The sequence below is a fragment of the Epinephelus moara genome, chromosome 8 (assembly GCF_006386435.1).
Source record: "Epinephelus moara isolate mb chromosome 8, YSFRI_EMoa_1.0, whole genome shotgun sequence".
NCBI lineage: Eukaryota > Metazoa > Chordata > Actinopteri > Perciformes > Serranidae > Epinephelus > Epinephelus moara.
In genome coordinates, this window is record NC_065513.1 from 27,523,519 (window position 1) to 27,545,449 (window position 21,931).

The 21,931-nt window shown below is 40.7% G+C and overlaps 1 protein-coding gene across 2 annotated transcripts in view; it reads left to right on the forward strand.

Moving 5' to 3' along the window:
- Positions 1–21,931, forward strand: part of dock8 (dedicator of cytokinesis 8) — a 73,738-nt gene that overhangs the window by 21,492 nt on the left and 30,315 nt on the right. For both annotated transcript variants that reach the window (XM_050050543.1, XM_050050544.1), the window contains 18 exons: positions 3,265–3,474; positions 4,448–4,533; positions 5,193–5,259; positions 10,223–10,372; positions 10,602–10,682; positions 11,044–11,206; positions 11,323–11,459; positions 11,817–11,910; positions 13,078–13,240; positions 14,115–14,232; positions 15,983–16,053; positions 16,237–16,381; positions 16,540–16,641; positions 18,355–18,450; positions 18,713–18,947; positions 19,547–19,711; positions 19,825–20,000; positions 20,533–20,625. In XM_050050543.1, coding sequence (XP_049906500.1) covers positions 3,265–3,474; positions 4,448–4,533; positions 5,193–5,259; positions 10,223–10,372; positions 10,602–10,682; positions 11,044–11,206; positions 11,323–11,459; positions 11,817–11,910; positions 13,078–13,240; positions 14,115–14,232; positions 15,983–16,053; positions 16,237–16,381; positions 16,540–16,641; positions 18,355–18,450; positions 18,713–18,947; positions 19,547–19,711; positions 19,825–20,000; positions 20,533–20,625 — 2,352 coding nt within the window. The remainder of the gene's footprint in view (positions 1–3,264; positions 3,475–4,447; positions 4,534–5,192; positions 5,260–10,222; positions 10,373–10,601; positions 10,683–11,043; positions 11,207–11,322; positions 11,460–11,816; positions 11,911–13,077; positions 13,241–14,114; positions 14,233–15,982; positions 16,054–16,236; positions 16,382–16,539; positions 16,642–18,354; positions 18,451–18,712; positions 18,948–19,546; positions 19,712–19,824; positions 20,001–20,532; positions 20,626–21,931) is intronic.

Here is a 21,931-nt window from a genome sequence, read left to right on the forward strand (position 1 = left end):
TGGCAGATGAAAGCCAGGCCAGCTGTTTCCCTTTCCTCTTAGTTTTTTTATGCTAAGCTAGGCTAAGCTAATTGTCCCCCTGCTCCATAATTTCTGCACAGACATGAGACTGGTACCATCAAGAAAGCAAATAAGTACATTTCTCAAACTGAAACAGAACTAAAAAAAAAGCTACTTTACAACTTTGTCCTTGAATGTCAATATGTTGCACTTAAAGTGTCTTTTGTGAGAGGAAGACCATTAACTTAGAGCAGTGTGGCAGTCCATACTAATCAAGGCTTAATGTGAAATGTGAGGGAGGAGTGAGAGACTGGGGTGGGGAAGCGCTTTAATAGTGTACACAACAGTGTTTTGTTATTCCTGTCACTCTTTCCACTGTGGCAGTGGCTCTTTCAAGTTTACTCAGTGTGGCTCACGCAGAACTAAACCTGAGTATTATACACTTACTGTCATCACCTCTGTGTGTTTAACAGGACAGTCAGAGATGTTGTGGTTAAATATTTTTTCCACATATTTTTATCAATAGCTTATGACTGCATGCCTCAGTCCTTTACTTTCTTTACAGATCCCTGCTTCAGTAGTCGACCGACATTTCAGGCCAAGTTCCCATCCTCTCTCACTTCCCTCTCTCTAGCTCTTTTGTCCCATAGTGGCCAAATCCCCGTCTCCCAGCATCAGACAGTCCCAGCCAATCCAAGTCCCAGTCAGCGCCACTCCCAGCCTCTCTGGCTAGTTACCCAGCCATCCCTCACCACCAGCCAGTCTCACCAGCCCCCTCCTGTCACCCCATCCTTGCCAATTCTGGTTAATCACCCAAACCAAAAGGCCCTTATTACCGCTGCGGGCTTCCCACGAGCTACATGCCAGAGAGAGAGTGACAGAGATGGGAAGAACAGCGCTATTGTCCCTCAGCGCTTAATAGGTTCTCTTCTATGGTCCGGTCTGTTTTAGCAATAGCCCTGGGATCATGGTGTGATGCTCCGGTGGAGCTTTGATAGGATGAAGCTTCACAAGGGTGGACGCTCGGTCAGTCCTTGCCTGTGGTTTGAGAGCTGGGATGTGAAAGTGAAGGATGATGGGAATAAAAGAGACAAGAAGGATGTAACATGGCAGCAGTGAGGTTATGCCCTGCCCTGTAGCTTAGTCTGAGTAATTCCATATGGTGCCAGTGCCAGCCTGAGAGCCCTGATGGACAGAGGACGCTCCAATCAGTCACTGTTAATACAGTTTAAAAGCAGTTTTAACAGAAATTAAATTCTTCCTAGCCCCAGATATGTCAAAAAATACCTATGTTCTTCTGTACCTGACTGTTATAAAGATGCTCATAAAAGTATTTTGTTGCCTTTGCTTCCCTCTCCCAGGAGAATTTCGAAGTCAAGATGTGTTTATGTTAATGTCAGAGTTTGGATTTATTTGTATATGGTGGTAGAGGTTGGTGAAATCAAACAACACATAAACACTTAGTAAATATAAGAATCCTGTATATTCCAACCGAAACAGCAAAAACAAGATGGAGCTAACAGAAGCCACAATGCAACATGAATATCGTGTAACATTTTGAATATTGTTTGACATCTCGTTGTACAACAGAAGACCTCTTTTGTGCATATCTGATGCTTGATTCTCCTGTCAGACCTGACTCCAGTCTGAGAAGTATCTTTGCATATCACACTGCAGTACTGGGGAAGCTACTTTGAAAGCATAACTTCGTAAGCGACCAATTACTTTACGCTGGAAAAGGGTGAACTGCAGCAAAGCTACCCTAGAGAGAAATCTAGTTAAATGGTTAAATAAAGCTGCTTAGAAAGAGTAGTTCAAACTACTTTGTAAAAAATGAACTAGTTGACATTGTACATGTGATGCAGCGTTAGCAGTGATGCAGGCGTTACGCTGGACTGTCGTGGTGATGAAGGAGCTGAGCTGAAAGACTCTTGTTTTACTAGTCCATCTACATTCCGACCCTCGTCCATGATCATGAGCTTTGGGCAGTGACAGACAGAATGAGATCACGGATACGAGCGGACGAACTGAGTTTCCATCATAGAGTGGCTGGGCTCAGCCTTAGACATGGGGTGAGGAGCTCAGACATCCAGAGGGAGCTCGGAGTAGAGCTGCTGCTCCTTTGCATGAGGAGCCGGAGGGGGGTCGGGCATCTGATGAGGATGCCGGGCCCCTCCCATGAGAGATTTTCCTGGCATGTCCAACTGGTAGGAGGTCCTGGGGTAGACCAGAAAAACTGGGGGGATTATCTTATCTGGCCTGGGAACGCCTCGAGATCTCCCAGGAGGAGCTGGAAAACTCTGCTGGGGAGGGGGACGTCTGGAGTACCTTGCTCAGCCTGCTGTCCTGTACAAGCAAGCCCTAGATAAGCAGATGAAAATGGATAAATGGATGGTTGAATATGATACAAAATCATTACAAAATATAAAACAAATGGTGCTCATTTTTGTCCAGTTTGTTGCTTACAGGTAACTGGATGTCAGAAATATGCAGCACTTGTCTGCTTGGCTCTCTTTGCTGCTATGATTTTTGTCTGGCAAGCCATCAGCCTGCTGGGAGATCTCTGATTACACAACTCGATCAGCTAATGTACAATGCATCGATATCACTAGTGACGAGTAACTCATACCTCCCTATTGTGTGACATTATTCAGGGGCCCTATTCTCTGCAATCTGGTGACATTTTAATGTCTGTAAATATGACAATACAGCAAGGAAACTGCATTTTTATAAGAAGGAAGGAAAGAAAGCAGTGCCTGCTGAACATCTGACATATAGACTATTGTAAGTACACTCTCTGTAGCATACAGTGTACATAAACACAAGCCTGTGTTGTGTGTTCTTTACATTGAGACAGCCTTGATCAGAAGAAAGCCCACAGGAGACTGTCATTGTCTCCAGGCCAAAACACAAGCTGTCTAGACTGCCTAAATGCCTGTTAGCTGTTTGTTGCGTCTGCTGACAACATGAGCATGGAGGCTGCACTTTAGTGTATGTTGGTGAACATTCATAACATGCTGTGGAAGTATGGTGCTTGTATCAAACCTCATTCAGATAATATTGTCTAAATGGAGGAAGAACAGGCTTTGACCAGATATCCATTAATATAGTTTTCCGTACCCTGCACCCATTTCTTTGATGTCTCTCTTAATAACATCCCTCTGGAAATTCTGCCTTAATACCCCTGTATTTTTGTCTTATTGCTCCATCCTTCCCACTCACATTTCATCCCCTCACCCCTCTCTGTCTCTGTCTTTGCCCCAGGTCAAGTCTCCAACATTAGCGGGGCTGAGTGATGACTCTGGCCGCACACTGACCTCCTCCGACTTCAACTTGCGGGGGTTGACTCCGGACCAGAGAGTGGAGGGGCTGCTGGCCTTCAGCAGCCACGAGGAGCTGGACCGCTTCAACCAGGAGGCACGGCAGGGGAACAGACATCCTGAGCTGTTTGCTCTGTACCCACCAGCAGATGAGGTGAGATATATAGAGAGAGCTGATTATCACATGCTTCACTGCAATTCAATTCAATTCAGTAGAACTTTATTTATCCCAAAGGAAATTCTTGTGCCAGAGGATGCTTCAAATTACAGTAACACAGTACAGCTATAACCAGACAACCAGTGGGTTCCCCGGGTCAGGGTCACTCACTGGACCCAGTTTTAGAACAACAGAGTATTAAATATCTGGCAAATATGGGGACAGTGTGGGTTAGGATTGGTCTCTGTCACTCTGTCTCTTTCTATCCAGTTTTCTTATTTTCTCAAGTGCATACACACCAAGATGCAGACTTAATCAATTCACCAGAAGTCGTATTCCCCAACACATACCATGCTTTATTTTTTGTTTGCATTCACCTTGCCATTAGGGTGGTGGCTGAGGTTGTCTTGATATGCAGTCAATCAGTATTAAATTATGTGAGAATATTAATTACCATAAATACAAGAAATGACCTTTTTTTCCCCCTAATTTTGAATCGGAAATTAATTGTTGATATTCAATTGACCTCTTTTAAAATTATTTTTAAGCACAATTTCAATCATTTAAAGGGTTCACTTTCTTTGTTTTATGTGATAGTACACTGAATGCTTTTTGATTTGGGACTGGGTCAGACAAAAGAAGCAATTTGAAGACATCCCCTAAGGATGTGGAAAATTGAAATAGACATGTTTCTCCCTCTTTCTTTTTCCCATAAAGAGGAAAAGTTACACATTTGAAACTAGTTTCTGAAGCCTTTCTTTGGGGAACTTGATATAAAAAGCATCACCCTGCCTGCCTGTAACTGATTTACGTCTGTGCCTTGTTAACTTTCCATTCTGTAGATTTAAATTCAGCTCCTCCCAAATCTTAAACTCATGTGAATATTCAGATACTACATGTCCTCTGAATGTAACAACTCCTCCATTGCTCTTTGCATGGTTTAAAAACTTTCTCTGCTGTTGTGTTCCAGGAAGATGCAGTGGAGATCCGGCCCATTCCTGACTGCCCGAAAGAACACACTGGAGACCGCATCTTGATCAGATGCCAGGCCATCAAGTATGTCATACATTTTCATAATACCGTAGGAGGGGGGATTTAAACAGCTGCCTTAAGTTGGACAAGGGACTAACAGTTAGCTGCGCTAAAGAGAAATTATTCCAACACCCCCTCGTTGATGAAAATGACCTTTTGCTTGGCATTTAACACACAGTACATTCTTGTCTGTCACATGTGAAATACAAGACTTAAAACTCTTGAGTAGTTGTTTCAAAAAGGCTCGCAGTAGACATGACGGACGGACAGCGCAGTGTGGAGGAGTAGAGGAGTGCTCTGTGCAGTGCCTGTTGTTCTCCAGAAAATCACTGTCCCTCCCTCTCTCTGTGGGATTTTTTTTCTCTGTGTCTCTTTCTCTGTTCTTTTCTTTTGCACAAACGCACAGAGTTTCTCTGACTTTCGATCTCGATCTCACTTGTCCTTCTTGAAAACCCATAAAACTGCCAAATGTTTTGAAAGAACTCATTTCTCCGCTTGCAGTGGTTTGGCAACTTCACAGTCATCTCTTAACCCTCAGTTAAAGCATGTTATCACTTACTGTAGTACATTTCACAACAACAATCCACAGAAATGCAATAGAAAAGGAAACAACTGATTAAATGCTAAATAAGTGAAGTATTAAGGCTATTATTGAGTCACTAATTTCCTTCTTGTCTTCATAGGTTTGAGATTGATATTGAGCCCTTATTTGCCACCATGGCCTTGTATGACCTGAAGGAAAAGAAAAAGGTAAGAAAGCACAGTAGTCTTTACAATTTCTAATGTTGTTTCTAACGTTTTCTTAAAGCATGTTTTACCTTCTCTCCTGGAAACTTGTATGACATGTTTACCTTTCTACGTGCAGTACAAAGAACAGAATTACTAACCACTTACAATACAATAGCCCTGCAGTAAGTGCTAGTTTGGTGACGCTCATTATGTGTGTTTGTTGTGGAGACGGTCAGAGTGTCTGTCAGCTGGTGTTTGGCCTACTTGTGACCACATGTCCTGTTAGAGTTATGTTTTTGAAACTGAGAAACATAAAATGCTTTCGGTCAAATTTTATTGTCAAAATATTTTCTAATTGATCCGTGCTGTCGATATCAATAAGAAATACATGTTTGATTTAATAAGAGACAGCTACCATTTTCATAATAGAGGCTCAAAGCAAAGGCTGTAATTTGTATGTGTTGTGTCTGAGTGTGTGAATGGGTGTGTGAGAGGTAAATTGTAGAGAGCTTTGGATAAAAGACTTATAGAAATGCTGCAGTGCATTTACCAAAGAATACCATGAGAAGTGTCAGTCACTGTGGGTGAAGGGTTTATTTGTGGTATTGCAGCAAGAGGAAGCATCTTAAGAATCATGATGACACATGTCGAATAAGGAAAAAACATCAATAACAGGGAGGAACACTGGTCACACGTAAACCCTCACAAACACGGACTGAATGTTTCTTAACGGGAAGTTAAATGGTAAGTCCGGTGTTTTTTAACCTGGACCACATTTTCCCATGTTTTCGTGTCTAAGTGACTAATGGGAATTGTTTTTGAAATTGGTGTAGTACTAAGTGAGAGCGCTGCACGCAATAGGCAAAACATGCAAAACATGCTGCAGTGTAACCACTTGGGGCAGGTTCGCACGGTCAGTTTATGTCCACTTAAAGTGCTTGGTTTTGCCACTGATACTCAGATTGTTATTCTAAGTGTCTGACAACATTATGGAAAGGATCCCGACAGAAATAGACCTTTTTGTTACATAGTAAGATCCTTATTGTTTAACCAGAAACAGCCCTGGAATTGCCATTGCAAAATCCACCAGACTCCATTTAAAAAAACATTAATTTTAGCATGTATAGATCCAGCATATTGTTGCATCTAACTCTGTGAATTGAGGGTTTATTTCAAGCAAACCAGACTTGGTGATTTTTGGAACAGTAGAAAGACAAAGCAAGATTGTTTTTTGAGTTTTATTTTGTTTCTGTCGACTTTAAATCAAGCATTTTTCACAATGATGAAATTAATCTGTATTTAAATGGGGTTTGGTGATAGCGATTTTAGGGCAGTTTCTGGTTCAACAAAATGCATCTTACTCCTCAACAGAAAGGAATATCTCTTTAGGGATCCTTTGCGTAATGTTGTCAGACACTTACAAAAGCACGTTGAGCCTGTCAGCTGCAAGAACAAGCACTTTAAGTGGATGTAAATTGACGGTGTACAAAGGCCTCGGGTGGTTACATTGCAGCCTGTTTCACCGCTGCCGGCTGCAGTAGTCTCACTCGACCTTAAAGTTAGTAACTTTGATGGCATCACAAAAGACAAGAATTTAGTCAAAAACCCCTGAATATCTCACCAAAAATGGGAGTCATATAAGCATCAAAAATTGCTTTTACCACACATCTTATTCACTGTGTTTCTCTTACTTTTCCCGCCCTTGTTTCATCGTGTCCATTGCGTCTCATGTGCCTCCTGTTGTTGCAGGGAGGTCTCGTAGTTTCTTTTGGTAGTCAGCGTGCCAGTGAAGGATCAGTGTAACCTACAATGTTTTATATCTCATCATCCTCACATGTTTATGCTTCTTGGGGTCCTCATGTTTTCGTTCCTATAACCACTAATACTGTGCCGCATTTTCCCAGTCGACCATTCAGAGCCATGGCTGTTTGCATGTTTTCTGTGGATTTACACAGCTGGATAGTTTTTTGGGTGAAGGGGCTGGAAGGATTTGGTTTGTACTTAAGTGCTCATGGATCTCTCAGATGAGACGGGGTTTTAGCCTTCGGCCTTGCCCTCCTCTCAGCGCTGCCCAGCTGCTCTCTAGCTTGTCTGCAGGACTGATGGCTCTAAGATGATCCTCTGGCTAACACAGTGCAATTTAATGCCCTGTATTTTTTGAAAATGGACTGTGTATAAACGGGTCTTAACTTTATAGGTTGTGCACTATATGAAATATTTGGCCTGCATGTCAAAGAGTGTGCTGTAAATCAACAGTTCACTTCTGCTTCCTACTGATGTCTGTCCATAAGAGCAGAGCTGGATTGTCACATTGTCACAGCACATTTCGCTTAAGATGACTAATTTTATTATGTGTCGAACCCAAGTGTGTCCTTGTGGAGGTTAATACAAGACCCTGCCTATTACGCTGAGCAGAGACGGTTAAAGAGCTATGAAATGTGTCTCTGTGTGAGTGAGGGAGAAACTGCAAAGCTTGTTTTGTCGGTTAGATTTAATTGAAGTGGAACTGTGAAGCATTCGCTCCTGACCCATTTATCCCTGAACCCTTCCCTCTTTACTTTCTTTTTTACTTTATGCCTTTTTTCCAACTCTCTTCAGTACACTTCTTTATTCCTCTCGGTCTCCTCAAGAGTGTTATATTTTATTTTCTGCAGCATTTCTGCTTGCCATATTTTCTCTGTTTCCCTGCATCCTTTACTGTCGGTGTATCTCATGGGAGTTCTGTTGCCGTGTCTGTTTGTTTCTGTTTCGTTCACATCATTTTTGTTGTTTCACATCTGTGGAATCTGCAGCAGATGTTCATATAATTCCATATAATACTCTGGTTATTAATCATGCCTCTGGTCCATCAGCTGAGGTGCAGACCAAAAGGATTGGACCCAACAAGTGGCCTACTTATGATATCAGATTCATGGATACAAATGTTTTAGAGTAGTCATGCATGCTGACAAATATGTTGTTACAGCAAAACGAGTTAAGAATTGGCGGTTTCTCTCCAAGATTACTGCAGGCATTTAATCGTCTTGTTGTTGTTATTTTTCAACAAGACTAGGCAGGCATAGTTTTGCTGTACTTTGCAGCCTGTTGGGAGGACACAATGAGGGATTGCAACAGCGTTTTGTAATATATGCAGTGGATACTCAGCTACGTGCTTCAGTCTGTCTGTTGTTCAGGGAGCTGTATTGGAGTTTATGGCAAAGTAGAAAATGTCTACCCAAAACTTTGCAAGATTTTGCACTTTGCTGTTTTCTATCGAAGGATTATAGTTGTTGAAGGGGTCTTAAAACATGCCACATCTTGCTACACAGTTGCTAAGTTGGCGACAATGGGGCTACATCCACACTAATACGTTTTTCCGATTTAAAACACATAACTATTGCTACATTTACATCTAATGTCCACACTGCTCAGGCGTTTTCGAACCCCTAAAATGGAGATCTTTGAAACGCTGCTGACCCCGTTTTAGTTTTAAAACTTCAGGGCTGCGTGATCGTCTGGATGGTCCAAAACGGAGACTTTGGAAACGATGATGCGACACCCATGTTTGCTTCTCTATTGGGTCTTGTCAGTCACAGCTCGCCAAGTCAAAAGATTATAGCTAGGTCTATATACCTTTTGTGATTTTATCCTTCTTGTGTAAGTACTCCTTTCTCTTTGCCATGGCTTTCTCCAGCAGTTGACAGTGCTCACTGCTGGCACTGCTCTGATATGTCGCCATACTCGCTTTGTAATGACTCCCATTCTGTTTTTTGCTGCCTTGATTGCCATACTTGTGTTACTTTCAGTAACAGTTTCACCTCGTCTTCGGTTCAAGCAAAGAAAACGTGGTCTAACTTTTCGCCATCTCTGTAGTGTGTTCTGTAACCGCAGAGTAGACAGTGTGCCTCCTGTTTACACCAGTATGCGCATTTCCAGTGTATGTAAATGGTCATTTGATATGCATTTTCAGGAGTGTTACTATGGATGCAGATTAATCCTGAGATGTTGCTTTCTTGTCTTAAAACGCTGCTATGAAATGAAACATATTAGTGTAGAATTGTGGCTAGGGTAGCAGCAAGTGTGCTGCATTAGAAAACGTTACGCATTTGGTAACTTAAACAATGTGTGTCTGTCAGTTTTACACATAGCGTCTGTGGTCTGACAAACATGTAATATTAAAAAGGGCTATTACATTCCTCGAGTCCCATTGAATCCAGATTTAGTGTTTTGAGGGGTTGACTTTCACAAGTGAATGTTACTAGTGTTAAGTATGAATGTTAGCTCGGTGAATACTTTGTTTGACGTGTTTGTTCTGTTTCATAAGAATATGATGCACATCATATCCTATTTAAGTCAGCTGGCTTTGATTATTGTGAAGCGATTCCTGTGATTCCAAGAAGTCATTTGTCTGTAAGAGGTGTCCTCCTCCGCTGCAGCCTGTTCAGAACTCTCACTCTTGCGGTGAGTGTGCCTCATGTTAAGGTGAACAGGGTCATTTCCATCACAAGATCTACGCAGGAGTTTGGCCTTCTGGCTCGTTGGCGCACTGTTAACAGAATCAAACTGATAAACAAACCAAAAGTGATCAATCTGGAATACTTTTCTGAGGATGTAATCTGATCACAGTTATTGTGCTTTGGCGTGGTCAGTGTAACGGAGGTCCTACGGGGCGAGCAGAATGAAACAGAGTGGTTAATGGCTTTTCAGTGAAAAGGATCACATGACACACACACCAGGCCAGGCCAGACCAGGACATATGGCTGTGTTCCTGGCCTGAGGTCATCAGGAACGCGAGTAGAGAAACAGTGGGTGGACTGAATGGGTGATATTCCGGGATCAGTCTTTGGTTTACATTTAAACAGCCCTCAGTCTTTATTTGTAAAACATTTAGGTCGATGTCTTGCGCTTTATTCCGCCCTGAATTTGATGCCAGATACAAGATTCTATCAACAAAGTAACCATGTATGAGGCAAAAGTTAAACTTTTCATCTCTGTCTCCCTCCAGATATCAGAGAACTTCTACTGTGATCTGAACCCAGAACAGTTCAAAAACTTCTTGAAACCTCACACTCCACATGTGGATCAGTCGACCCTGGCTAGATCTGCCATCTTCTCTATCACCTACCCTTCCCCAGATATCTACCTGGTCATCAAGGTAATGATAAAATCCATAGCAACTAAAGAAAATGCTAAAACATGGATTCAAGTAACAAGTAACAGGATTCGGCTATTTTCTCCTGGCTTTAAATAACTTAGTCCTACTTCCAAATCGGTTTTATATACCCTATAATTCAGTGCGGTGCTGTCTTTGTATCTTTTGCTCGTGCTGAAAATATGCCTGTTACCACACCTTTTACATAAACCGTGGATATTTTGTTTTTTAGATTGAGAAGGTTCTCCAGCAGGGAGAAATCAGCGACTGTGCCGACCCCTACATGACACTGCGGGAGTGTGACTCTTCAAAGGTGATGTGACAAAGCATTTATTATTTGGCCTTTTGCCATCCTTAGTTAAAGGGATAGTTCAACCAAAATCTAAACACATAGTTTGACTCATCATCAGTCTAGATTGTTTTGGTGTGAGTTGCCAAGTGTTTGACATATTAGCTGTAGATATGTCTGCCTTCTCTCCAATATAATGGAAGCAGATGGCACTTAGCTTGTGGTGCTCAAAGATATAAGCACTACAGGTGAGAGGAAAAATATGAATTTTAGATTTAGAGGTGAACTGTCCCTTTAAATATTTACTCTTTGTTTGCTATACTAAGTTGAAGGCATTTTTTTCATGCATTCATGTTTAAAAATAATTCTGCTGATGGTCTTTCAGAACAAGGACAAGCTTGAGAAGCTGCGAGGTCATGCGGAGATGTTCTGCCAGAGGCTGGGTCGCTATCGCATGCCCTTCGCCTGGGCAACCGTTAACGTCATGGAAGTCATCTCCACCGCGACAATAGACCGCGATGTCACAGACTCTGACAGCTTAAAAGGAGGTGTGTGCTTATGTGTGTCTTTGTTTTACAGTAACACCTTGTGATGACTTGCATTTGTGTGCATTTCCATAGATTGTGTATAGCTAATCTATAATCTTTACGCTTTGTTTTTCCAGGTAAATCCAGCAGCATTGACCGGAGGGCACAGCTTCCCAGGAGGAATTCTGAACGTTTCAGCACCATTGATGATCAATTTTGTAATGTTTCTGCCTTCAAACCTGCCACCATCACTATCAGCACCATCTTCAAACAGGTCGGACCGCCACGCACACACAAAGAGACTGTTATTTCCTTGAGATACGAGATACAGCTCAACAGACAGACAAGCTTAAAGTTACAGCCTGGCCTTGTCTCATTCTTTTATCAAACATGCCATTCCATCAGGTTCCAGTAATGTTTCTAACATCCATGCTGTCACTGTTAAAACCAACTCTATTTTTTACCTTTTAAGGCTGCAGTGTAATGGGTTTTTTTTATTCTACATTATATCCCAAGGCTTTATATCACTTCTTGTCACTCTGGCTTTTAGGTAAAATTGGGGCAAAAAAATCCCTCAGTTGTTAACTCTCTGTGTGTGTTTTGTTTCTTTGTGTGTGTGTGTGTGTCTCAGGAGGGAGATCGTTTAAGTGATGAGGATCTGCTCAAGTTCTTGTATGAGATCAAGAAAACCTCCACTCCACAGAGGAGAGTCAAGACAATATCAGGTCATCTCTCTCATCACATCCTAACACTCACTCTGAGATTGTGTTTTATTTTATTAATTGGAAGAATACATTACGGGAATCGGGTTTATTGTACAGCTAATATACAGCCAGCAGCCAGTTAGCTTATGCTAGAACAAAGACTGGACAGAAGGTGTTTTTAGACCAAACCATTTTGGAGACTCCCCTGACAGGAACTGCCTACTGGGGAGCTCCTCTGCATTCGCACCACCAGCAGGAACACTGAAGTGACGTAAGCTGTATATCAAAGATTCTTATATTTTGCTTTGATAAATCAAAATCATGTTGTATTTCCCTCGTCACATACATGCTCAGTAAAGCCTGGGCGGCTAACTGCTTTTTAAAAATGGCAGGTGCCTGTGCTGCACTGGCTCATGTGTTCGACTAATCCCTTTACACTTAAATCACTTAAGGTTCCTCTTGTGCGGGGAGAGTACCTACTCTGAAATAGGAGCTAGAAAAGTCCCTCAAAATAGCGCTCTGAGAACTGTGTTCGTTCCTGGTTCTTACAGTACTGACATAATGAAAAATGGGGGTTTAGAAGTATGAAAAAGTTCCTCTGGTCTGAAAACACCTAAAGACCTTATTTAATGTGTACAAAAAATCCCCCCCAAAATGCGATATTGTATTGTAAAAACAATATGTTGTGGTTTTACTGTAGGCAGTATGCCAGACAGTTTCTTATCTGGGTGTAGTAACTTCTTGTCGTCACCATGATGTTGTCAGGCAACAAGCAGAGACTCCAGGAAGTCGTTGCACCTGACCAAAAATTAGTCCAGCACATAACGTTTTGTTTTCACACAAACAAATGAGATATCAAGTGGAGGTAATGGGGAGTGGATTTTCTATCTTTGGACAGAGCCAGGCGAGCTGTTTCTCCCTGTTGTTGGTTTTAATATAGTTTTGCTGTTATCAAAGGTGGTCCCCAACAAATCAAAAAATCAATATGTCTGCCTTTTTCTATGCATATTTTCCCAAAATATAGAACTGTTCCTTTAAAGTTTGGCTTGTCTTTATCAGTGTGTGTCTTGTTTGTGTATCGATTATGCAAAGAATTCAAAAGACATGATGTAATATCATATGATATGTGCGTTATACTGTATATGCAGGTCCCTAATTTGTAAATTTGACCTATTTTGTGTCTTCCAGGTTCCATAAAACTGGACATGTCTCCAGTCCACGACACGCCACTTGCGTGTTTGTCCACTGAGCTCATCCCTCTGATACCTGTGGCTGAGAAGAACATTCGGCCAATGAAAGAGGTGCTTGAGTTCCCATCTAGTGAGGTTTATGTCCCTCACAACATTTACAGGTGGGTTAGAAGATGTAATATAACTGAATGATCACACACCTCTTTTACAACTGTTATACTTGTAAATACATGTCTTTATCCAAAGCCACTCAACACTCTGGAAGGAAGACCTCTAATTGAACTGTTGTTTTTATGTTTGATATATTTTTGTTGGTCTATCAGGTAGATTGCCAGGGTGAAGGATACCTGCTTACATAAAGCATTCACCTCAACAGAATGTAATACAAACAAGGTTGTGAGAAACAAATGATTCATAGCTTGAGGTGTAAACAGGTTCGTTTCCTCTCACAGACAGTTTATGTCTCTGAAAGGGCCAGAGGCAACAAGAACAGTCATGCTGTACTCATCGCTCAAGAGCTGACATCGCTTTGCGGCTTTGCTCTTTTTAGTTTTGTGCCTATTTTTAGGCCTTTCCATCCAGGCTACCTGTGAGACTGCCTCGTATAAGGTAGCAGCCTGTGTGAGCAGAGGTTTATATCAACACTCGGCTCTAAAATGGTTTTGCTTGTAATGAAACATTAGTAACGTCATGTGTGAACAAGTCCCCTGCATGGTAATTACATGCTGACGTTCTCTGAGCATTTGTTCAGTGGAAGCTGCGGTATTTCCCTGTTGGTTTCACTATAGATTACAGCGTTGTATTAAAACCACAGGTCACAGTAAATTACTGGTTGTTTGGACTTTTCTGTGACATGACTGTCACCTTACCACGACATGACTAAAATGTTGCTGCACAGATAGTGCCATCTAGTGATGTATATTGGAACTGCGTGATTATATATGTACAAAAGAGAAGTGTTTTGCATGATTTTTTTCATGTATTATTTAAACAGGAAGTCTCCCTGGCACTCTTTCTCTCCCTATGTCAATGTAGGAACCTGCTCTATGTCTACCCCCAGAGGCTAAACTTTGTCAACAGGCTCACATCAGCAAGAAACATCACCATCAAAATACAGTTTATGAGCGGAGAGGACCCAGCCTGCTCCCTGCCTGTGAGTGCTGTTGTTTTAAATCTGTTATCTCGTAACACCGTTACAATAGTGAAATTAAGTCATCCTAAAAACTCCACTGGATTTGCAATAAATACATAAACTGAAAATGAAGGCTATGTTCACAGATAGCCTCTTTGTGTTTGCCTGTTGAGCTGCAGTGGAAGTATATTAACAAAAAGAGCGAATTTTGTGTTAAAAATGCTTTAACTTTGGAAGATATCAACTTGATATGACTTATTTGGACAGGTAAAGGCTTAAAGAGAAAATCTGGACCTTTTGAAATGAAGGAGGTACCAAACTGTAGTTTTACCTGCAGTAGATGTCGGTCGGCATGGTCCCATGTTGGAGAAGCAGGCAGGATTAGCGCCACTGCAGCTAAGTAGTGTACTGCTGTGGACATGGGCAGCAGCAAAACATATTTTAGTCACCTAATAAATCAATAGCAGACCTACGTGTATGCTACATTGAGAATATTTTGACTGCTTTACCTTGACACAGATGATAACGGCTTCAGTTCCCCATCTATGCTCTCGTCAAACCGACCGACGCTATTGACAAAAACTGTCATTTTGCTTGCTGAACACGGGAGTTGCTGGTCTACCACTGCCTCGATCAGTTTGTATGTGTTATTGTGAGATAGGATTGCAATGCTATGAGATTTTCACAGTACAATAACCGTCTCAGAAGATATTGCGGTTTCATGGTATACAGAATTTATATGTATATTATTATCAGTCAGAAGACCCTTAAAGGAATCAAAATGGGTGGGTTATTTGTGGCTGAACAGATATTTTGTCACTATTATTGAAACTTGAAACCGTTTTGTTAATAGAAGTTTGTTTAAAAAGTCTCCCCCTTGAAAATAACTGAAATAAATGGGAGATTCTCCATCCTGTTTTATTTTTTTTTTCAATATTGTCGATAATAAAATGTACAAGGTATGATAACCATCGACTTTTACATCACGGTATACCTTAATACCGGTATATAACTGCAACCCTAATCTGAAGTAACCCTTTAAAATGCCAAAGTCACACAATAACACAAACTAACTTATTGAGTCAGTGGTAGACCAGCAGCTCCTTTGTAAGCAATGTTAAATGACTGTTTGTCTCAGTGGAGTTTAAAGAAAGCAATATATTAGCTTCAGAAATAGCTGTCTGATGGCAAGGTAAAGCAGTGAAAATATTCTAAATTAAGCATACACTTAAACTGTTATTCATTTTTTTTATGGTGGGACTTTGTTTAGGGCAGCTAAAATATGTTAGCTTTTGTGGCAGTACTCCAAACTGGGGATGTGCCAACAGTCATCTACTGTAGTTAATACACTGACTACAGAAAAGTACCTCATAAAACCACACTTCAAAACATCCAAACTATCCCTTTAAATTAGCTTTGGATACACTTTTGAATACGATTATGCACAGAATGAGGACTGGGGATTTTGTTCATCCGTTCTTTACATTGAAAGTGCATTGTTAGGGAATCCTTAGGTGGCCAGTGTGACCATGAGGAATAATTATAGCAAGAAAAACCTGTTTCAACGTCCGCATGGACACCTGACTATTGTTTTAAGACTGACAATCCTTTAAGGAGGTAATATGTTGGCACGTTTTGAAAGCCAAGATCTTGTTACAGTAACAACAGAGTCACTGGTACAGAAGAATAGCCCTGTCAAGCCCATTCTACTCTGATATGTTACTGATTGATGTATATTTGATTTGTGTTTTTTCCACCTGCCCATTCTCAGGTCATTTTTGGGAAATCAAGTGGCCCTGAGTTTTTACATGAAGTCTACACACCTGTTACCTACCATAACAAGCAAGTACACATTATGGAATTACATCATACTCTTTGTTATAGCTTCTTTTAGTCAGATAAACAGCCTGTTTAACTCTGTCTTTTTGTGTTCCCCATGTTTTCTCATCTCTACATCCTTGTCCTCACACATCCCTCTTTTCTTCTGTGTGACTTCCTTCATCACTCTGTTTCCTCGTACTTCAGGTCCCCAGACTTCTACGAGGAAGTGAAGCTGGCTCTTCCAGCCCATCTGACGGAGAGGCATCACCTGCTGTTCACCTTCTACCACATCAGCTGCCAGCAGAAGCAGAACCATAGCGGCAGCTGTGAGACGCTCATTGGATACTCTGTGAGATTTTGTCCTTTACTACTCAACCATATTTCTAAATCTAACATAAGTTTTTTTGTAAGAGAGCCCACAAATTAAAGAAGATGCTGACCATATAGAAGCTTTTCTGACGTTAAAGTACACGCGGCTTACTTACTTATTGTTCATTTTTCTTCTAGTGGCTGCCCATGGTGCATAATGACCGACTGCAGACTGGTCAGTTCTGTCTGCCCATTGTCTTGGAGCGACTACCTGCCAACTATTCACTGCACACACCTGAGGTATACACATCTGTTATGTACAAAAATTAATTCTGCATGTCCATATTGTGCTACTGATTTAAGAGGAGACACTACAGGGCAACAGGTCAGTAGGGTAAAACATTTAAGCAATAGATATGAAACTACCCAAGTTGATTATTTACATCAGTGGGTCCCAACTGGTCCAGCCACATGGTTCAGATTTTTCTGTATTCATTAGTTCAAGGTCCACATAGTTTAATAAAATCAGAGTCATACTTGTGTTTGGCCATGTTGTTGAGCTCCTTTGCTGTTTCTGTAAAGTAGTTATCCGTTACTCACTTACTCTACAGTAGGAAATGGCACTTCAAAATAGGGCTGCCACTAACGATTATTTTCATTGTCGACTAATCTGTCGATTATTTCTTCGATTAGGGGACTAATCATTTCATCGAAAAATGTGTTAAAATGTTGAAAAATGTCGGCCTGTCTCGCCCAAACCCCAAAATTACGTCATCTAATGTCTTGTTTCATACTCACGCCAAAGGGTTTTAGTTCACTGTCACGGGAGAGTGTGTAAAGCTGCCAATATCTGAACGTAAGAAGCTGCAGTAAGAGTATTTTGGGGTACTTTTATAGTACTTGTCTATGAAAAATGACTCAAACCGATTAGTCGACTACTAAAATATTTCACCGATTATTTTGATAGTCGATTAGTCATCGATTAGTCATCGATTAGTCGACTAATCGTGGCAGCCCTACTTCAAAATAAAAGCTCTGTGTAGGAAAATCACTGTACTTGAGAAAAGACCCATGACCCACGTTTGGACTGCGACCCACCAGCTGGGATCCACTGATTTACATTAGGACATTATGTTTTGTATTACAAGTTCTCTAAAATTTTATTTTTAAATTGGCAAGTGAGTATTGTCCTATTAAATGTGCACTTATTTACATACATTTCCAGAACAGAAATCTGAACATTGGATAAAGCCAGGTTCAAAAGTCTTGTTTCATTTTGTTGACGTATTAAAGTCAAATGTTTTTTTATGGAGGGAATTTTTTTATATCTCTTTTCATCAGTCCATAAATCAGAAAATACTGTCAAATGCCGTAGGGAAATAAAGATTTTCACCATGTTTTTGGAATAAAATGTTATAAAAATCAGGCTATAAATCATATATTAACAAAACCCTGTAAAACACTATAGGTTGTAATAAAAGTCTGGTGTATGTTAGTGTTTCTGATGTGAAGAAAAATCTCCATTTGAGAAAATGGTCTTTAAAGATATGTATTGTAAAATGTCATACTTTTTTAGTTAAAATTAAGACACTGCAGGTGAAGAGGGTAAAAATTTTAACTAATAAATTCCACCATGAAACTTCCCTGGTAGATTACTTACATTAAGACCATTAATATTTTGTATTACATCTTTTGTGAAATCTTATGTTCACAAATCCAAATGAAGCATTGTCTTGTTATTATACTACCTTTTGCATAAATTCACAGAACAGAAATCTGAGCTAAAATAAAGACCTAAATGTGTACTTTGGATGTTTTCTTTACACTCGTCTGAAAGAAGACATGTCATGGAGGCAAAATAGCCCAGAATCTCAAAATAGACCAGTGCAAAAAAACAATGTTTTGACCAGTAGTGTCTTCCGTTGAAGGACCACAAAAGTATTCTTAGACCACTAAAAGACTGAATACAGACATGGAAGTCACACTTGTAATTTCTGTGTCTTTGTTGTGTAGAAACTTCCTGCTCAGAACCCTCCGGTCAAGTGGATGGAGAGTCACAAAGGACTTTTCAATCTGGAGGTTCAGGCCGTGTCATCTGTACACACACAGGTGAGGAGTCGTTGCACACACAGACACAAACAGAACAACGCTGTCTTTTTGCTTCCCCTTGCTATTTCTCATGCACACACGCAGTCCAAACATCAGTGTGCACATACATAATACAGCAAATGTCCACTCTAATGTAGTCAGACATCCACCCTGGAGCATTACATGCACCCTGTCTTGTTACACTTGTCTCTCTGTCATTTCTCATCACTCTGCTTCCTCTCCAAGTACCACACTGTAACAAATTGTCCCTTTTCTGCACCAGGACAACCACCTGGAGCGCTTCTTCACCCTCTGCCACGCCCTGGAGGGTGGAGCCACATTCCCGCTGCGGGTCAGGGAGGAGAAGATTCCAGAGAACAAGCTGGAGCACGAGCTAAAGCTCAGCATCATCTCCCTGTCCTCCTCCAGCTTAGAGCCTCTGGTCCTCTTCCTCCATCTGGTGATGGACAAACTCTTCACCCTCATCATGCAGCCCATGGTCATCGCTGGCCAGACCGGTGAGCACTTAGCTTGACTCACAGCTGCTGCAGAGAAATGGCACCTTAGACATTTTGTGGACATTTTTTAAAGCTGAGTAATACTGGCAAAAATCCTGATACTTCTGAGCGTGTACTGTACTTCAGATCAATTTGATATTTTGGGCAAGGCATGGAAATTTTATTTGGTACAAGCATTGATTACAGGGCTGCAACTAACAGCTATTGTCATTCTTCTTATTATTTGCCATTTATTTTTTAGCCTGTAGTATAAAATGAGTTCCTAGAGCTAAAGTTAGCTCCTCTGGTTTCTAGTTTTGTCTAACCAACAGTTAATGATGTAAAACAGCAAGAAATCCAGCAAACCATTGTATTTGAGAAGCAGGAACCAGTGAATATGTGGCAGTATTGGTCAGTAAATTAAAAATGTTGCAGATAAATTGATCAGTAGTTGATTGTTTACACAGTGTATACACAGTGTGATTAAACTTAATTTATAAGACCAAGGAACGATAGCATTTTTTGCCATGATGATATTTAGGATGTTGTTCCCTTTTTTTGCATGATTGTTATTTTAGGTCTAACATTTTTGTGTGTATGTTCATGTCTGTATCCTACAGCCAATCTGGCCCAGATAGCCTTCGAATCAGTGGTGTCTATCGTCAACAGTCTTCATAACAGTCAGGAGCTGATCAGGGACCAGCAGGGTAGAAACAGCCTCTTGGCGACCTACCTCTACTGGGTGTTTCGTCTGCCTGATCTTCCTCGAGACATGCAGAATTCAGGTATTGACACAGTATTCTATAAGTATGAATTTGTTTGCATTTTTCCTTTGATCAGTTTTGCTGTGATTGTGTTAAGAATTAAGAATTTACTGTATCCATGAACCCGTGTTCAGATTCAGGAGGTTTACCGTTGGCAGAGAGCCGTTACAGCACCATGGGTCGGGCCACGGCAGCCACGGTCGGCTCCATGCTCCTCCATTCCAGAATCCGCAGCAGCAGCAACCCTGACTTCCACGGTCCAAATACCTCTGCTGAGGATGCTGAGGTTAAAAACATCCTCACTGCCAAGGTACAGAGGGTTTTCCCAAACCAAATCTCCCGAAATATCTTTGCAAGACCTCACAAAACCTTTATTTATTTCAAGGGAATTGAAAAGACAGGTTTGAAAGGAGAGGTTTCACATAGAGTAAGCTCTGTTTTTTAGCTTTTCTACAAACTACTAAACAATACTGATGTACTCTTAGAGGGTAATCAGCATTAATTTAAGAAGTGTGTGATATAAACTTCTAAAAAAACTTCCCTAATTTTTGCTGAAAGTCCATATTTCACCAGGCCGGTGTATAATAATGGTTTATATATTTGACAAACCACACACACACACACACACACACACACACACACACACACACACACACACACACACACACACACACAGAGTGCAGTATGTAAATATCCCAGCATGCCTGCACATACACACAAAACAGTAATTTGCAATTCGTCCCCACAGTACATTAGGTATTCTAATAGGCCACCAGACACCCACTCTAATGAATGCATCCATCACGTTCAATGTGATGGAACCTGTGTGTTTCTGTCTCCAGGGCCACAACAACCCAGGCAGCCGCATGTCCACCATCGTGGACTTGAACAACCACCAGAACGCCGCAGGAAGCACCAGGCCCTCCAACAGGAAGGTAAAAAACTTCTTCCTTTCTTTAACTTTTTTTTCCCCCACCATCATCATAGTATGTGAGATATTACACCACAGGTTCCAGATTAAAGTTTGAAGCACCTTTTTGCTCACATTTGCATATTAATTGGGAATAATTAAATAGTAATTGATGTATTTCAACTGAGACATATGTAAATTTGCAAATTAAAGCTCTTATGATGATATACAATCCAACAATTAAAATTTTGGACGGTAAACTGATAAGATTACATCATTGCCATGAACTTAAGATATAAAATATGTTAAGTTTGGATCATTTCATTAAAATTGCTGATCTTAAACTCATCTATAAATGGCCATATAAGCAGGCTCCTCAGTTGCTCAGTGACCTTGTTGCTACACTCAGACTTTAAGGCGCAGTAAATGTGGAGCATCCAGCGGGAACTGTAAGGTGCCCTTATGTAAATCATCATTTGTACAAACAGCCTTTTCTGTTGATCTCAAACTGGATCCTGACTGGGATCATTTTAAACTCAAACTAACAGTTTTTGAAGAAGACAATGAAGAATGTAGTCATGAGATTCTTGTTTATGGGGCTTTGTTGTATTATAGTTGGTTTCTTGTATTGTTCTGTCTGTATTTCCTTGTTTTGTGGTCTTAATGTACATGTTTATGGTTGGGTTTGTGTTTTGTACTGTCTGTGTATTTGTTGTTGAGCTTTATGTAGTTTAAAGGCCCATCTAGGGACTGACATTGCAAATTGGCATAGGCTATTAATACTGTGGTGTATGGCATTATTTTATGCTACGTACTTGTCCCTATACAAATAAATATTGATGTAAAAAAAAATCCACAGTAAGGCATCCAAATGTTAGAAAACAAGAGAGGAGACTGAGGAAAAAGACGCAAAGAAGGCCATGAAGCATCACTTTTAGTAGGTTTATCATTTAATTGAACTATTAATGAAGCACCAAGCCTCTGTACTGTACTTAAAACCAAGTTATAGCAAAGATTTAGATTTGTTTTTGTTTTTATGCCTTTATTGGACAGGACAGATTTAGCATCAAAGTGGGGGAGAGAGGGGATGAATGGGCTGGAATCAAACCCCTGGCTGCTGTGGGAAGGACATTGCCTTTGTACATGGGGTGCCAGCTCTGCCCACTGAGCTATAGGGTACCCCAAGTATTGATGTTTAAGATGTCCTGATGATTAAAACTGACACAAGTCTGTGGATTGAGCCTGTAATACATAGCATTCATTTACAATGTGCAGACACAAAATTGACCAAGAAATAATTTAATTAAACAATATATTATATTCAGTATTTC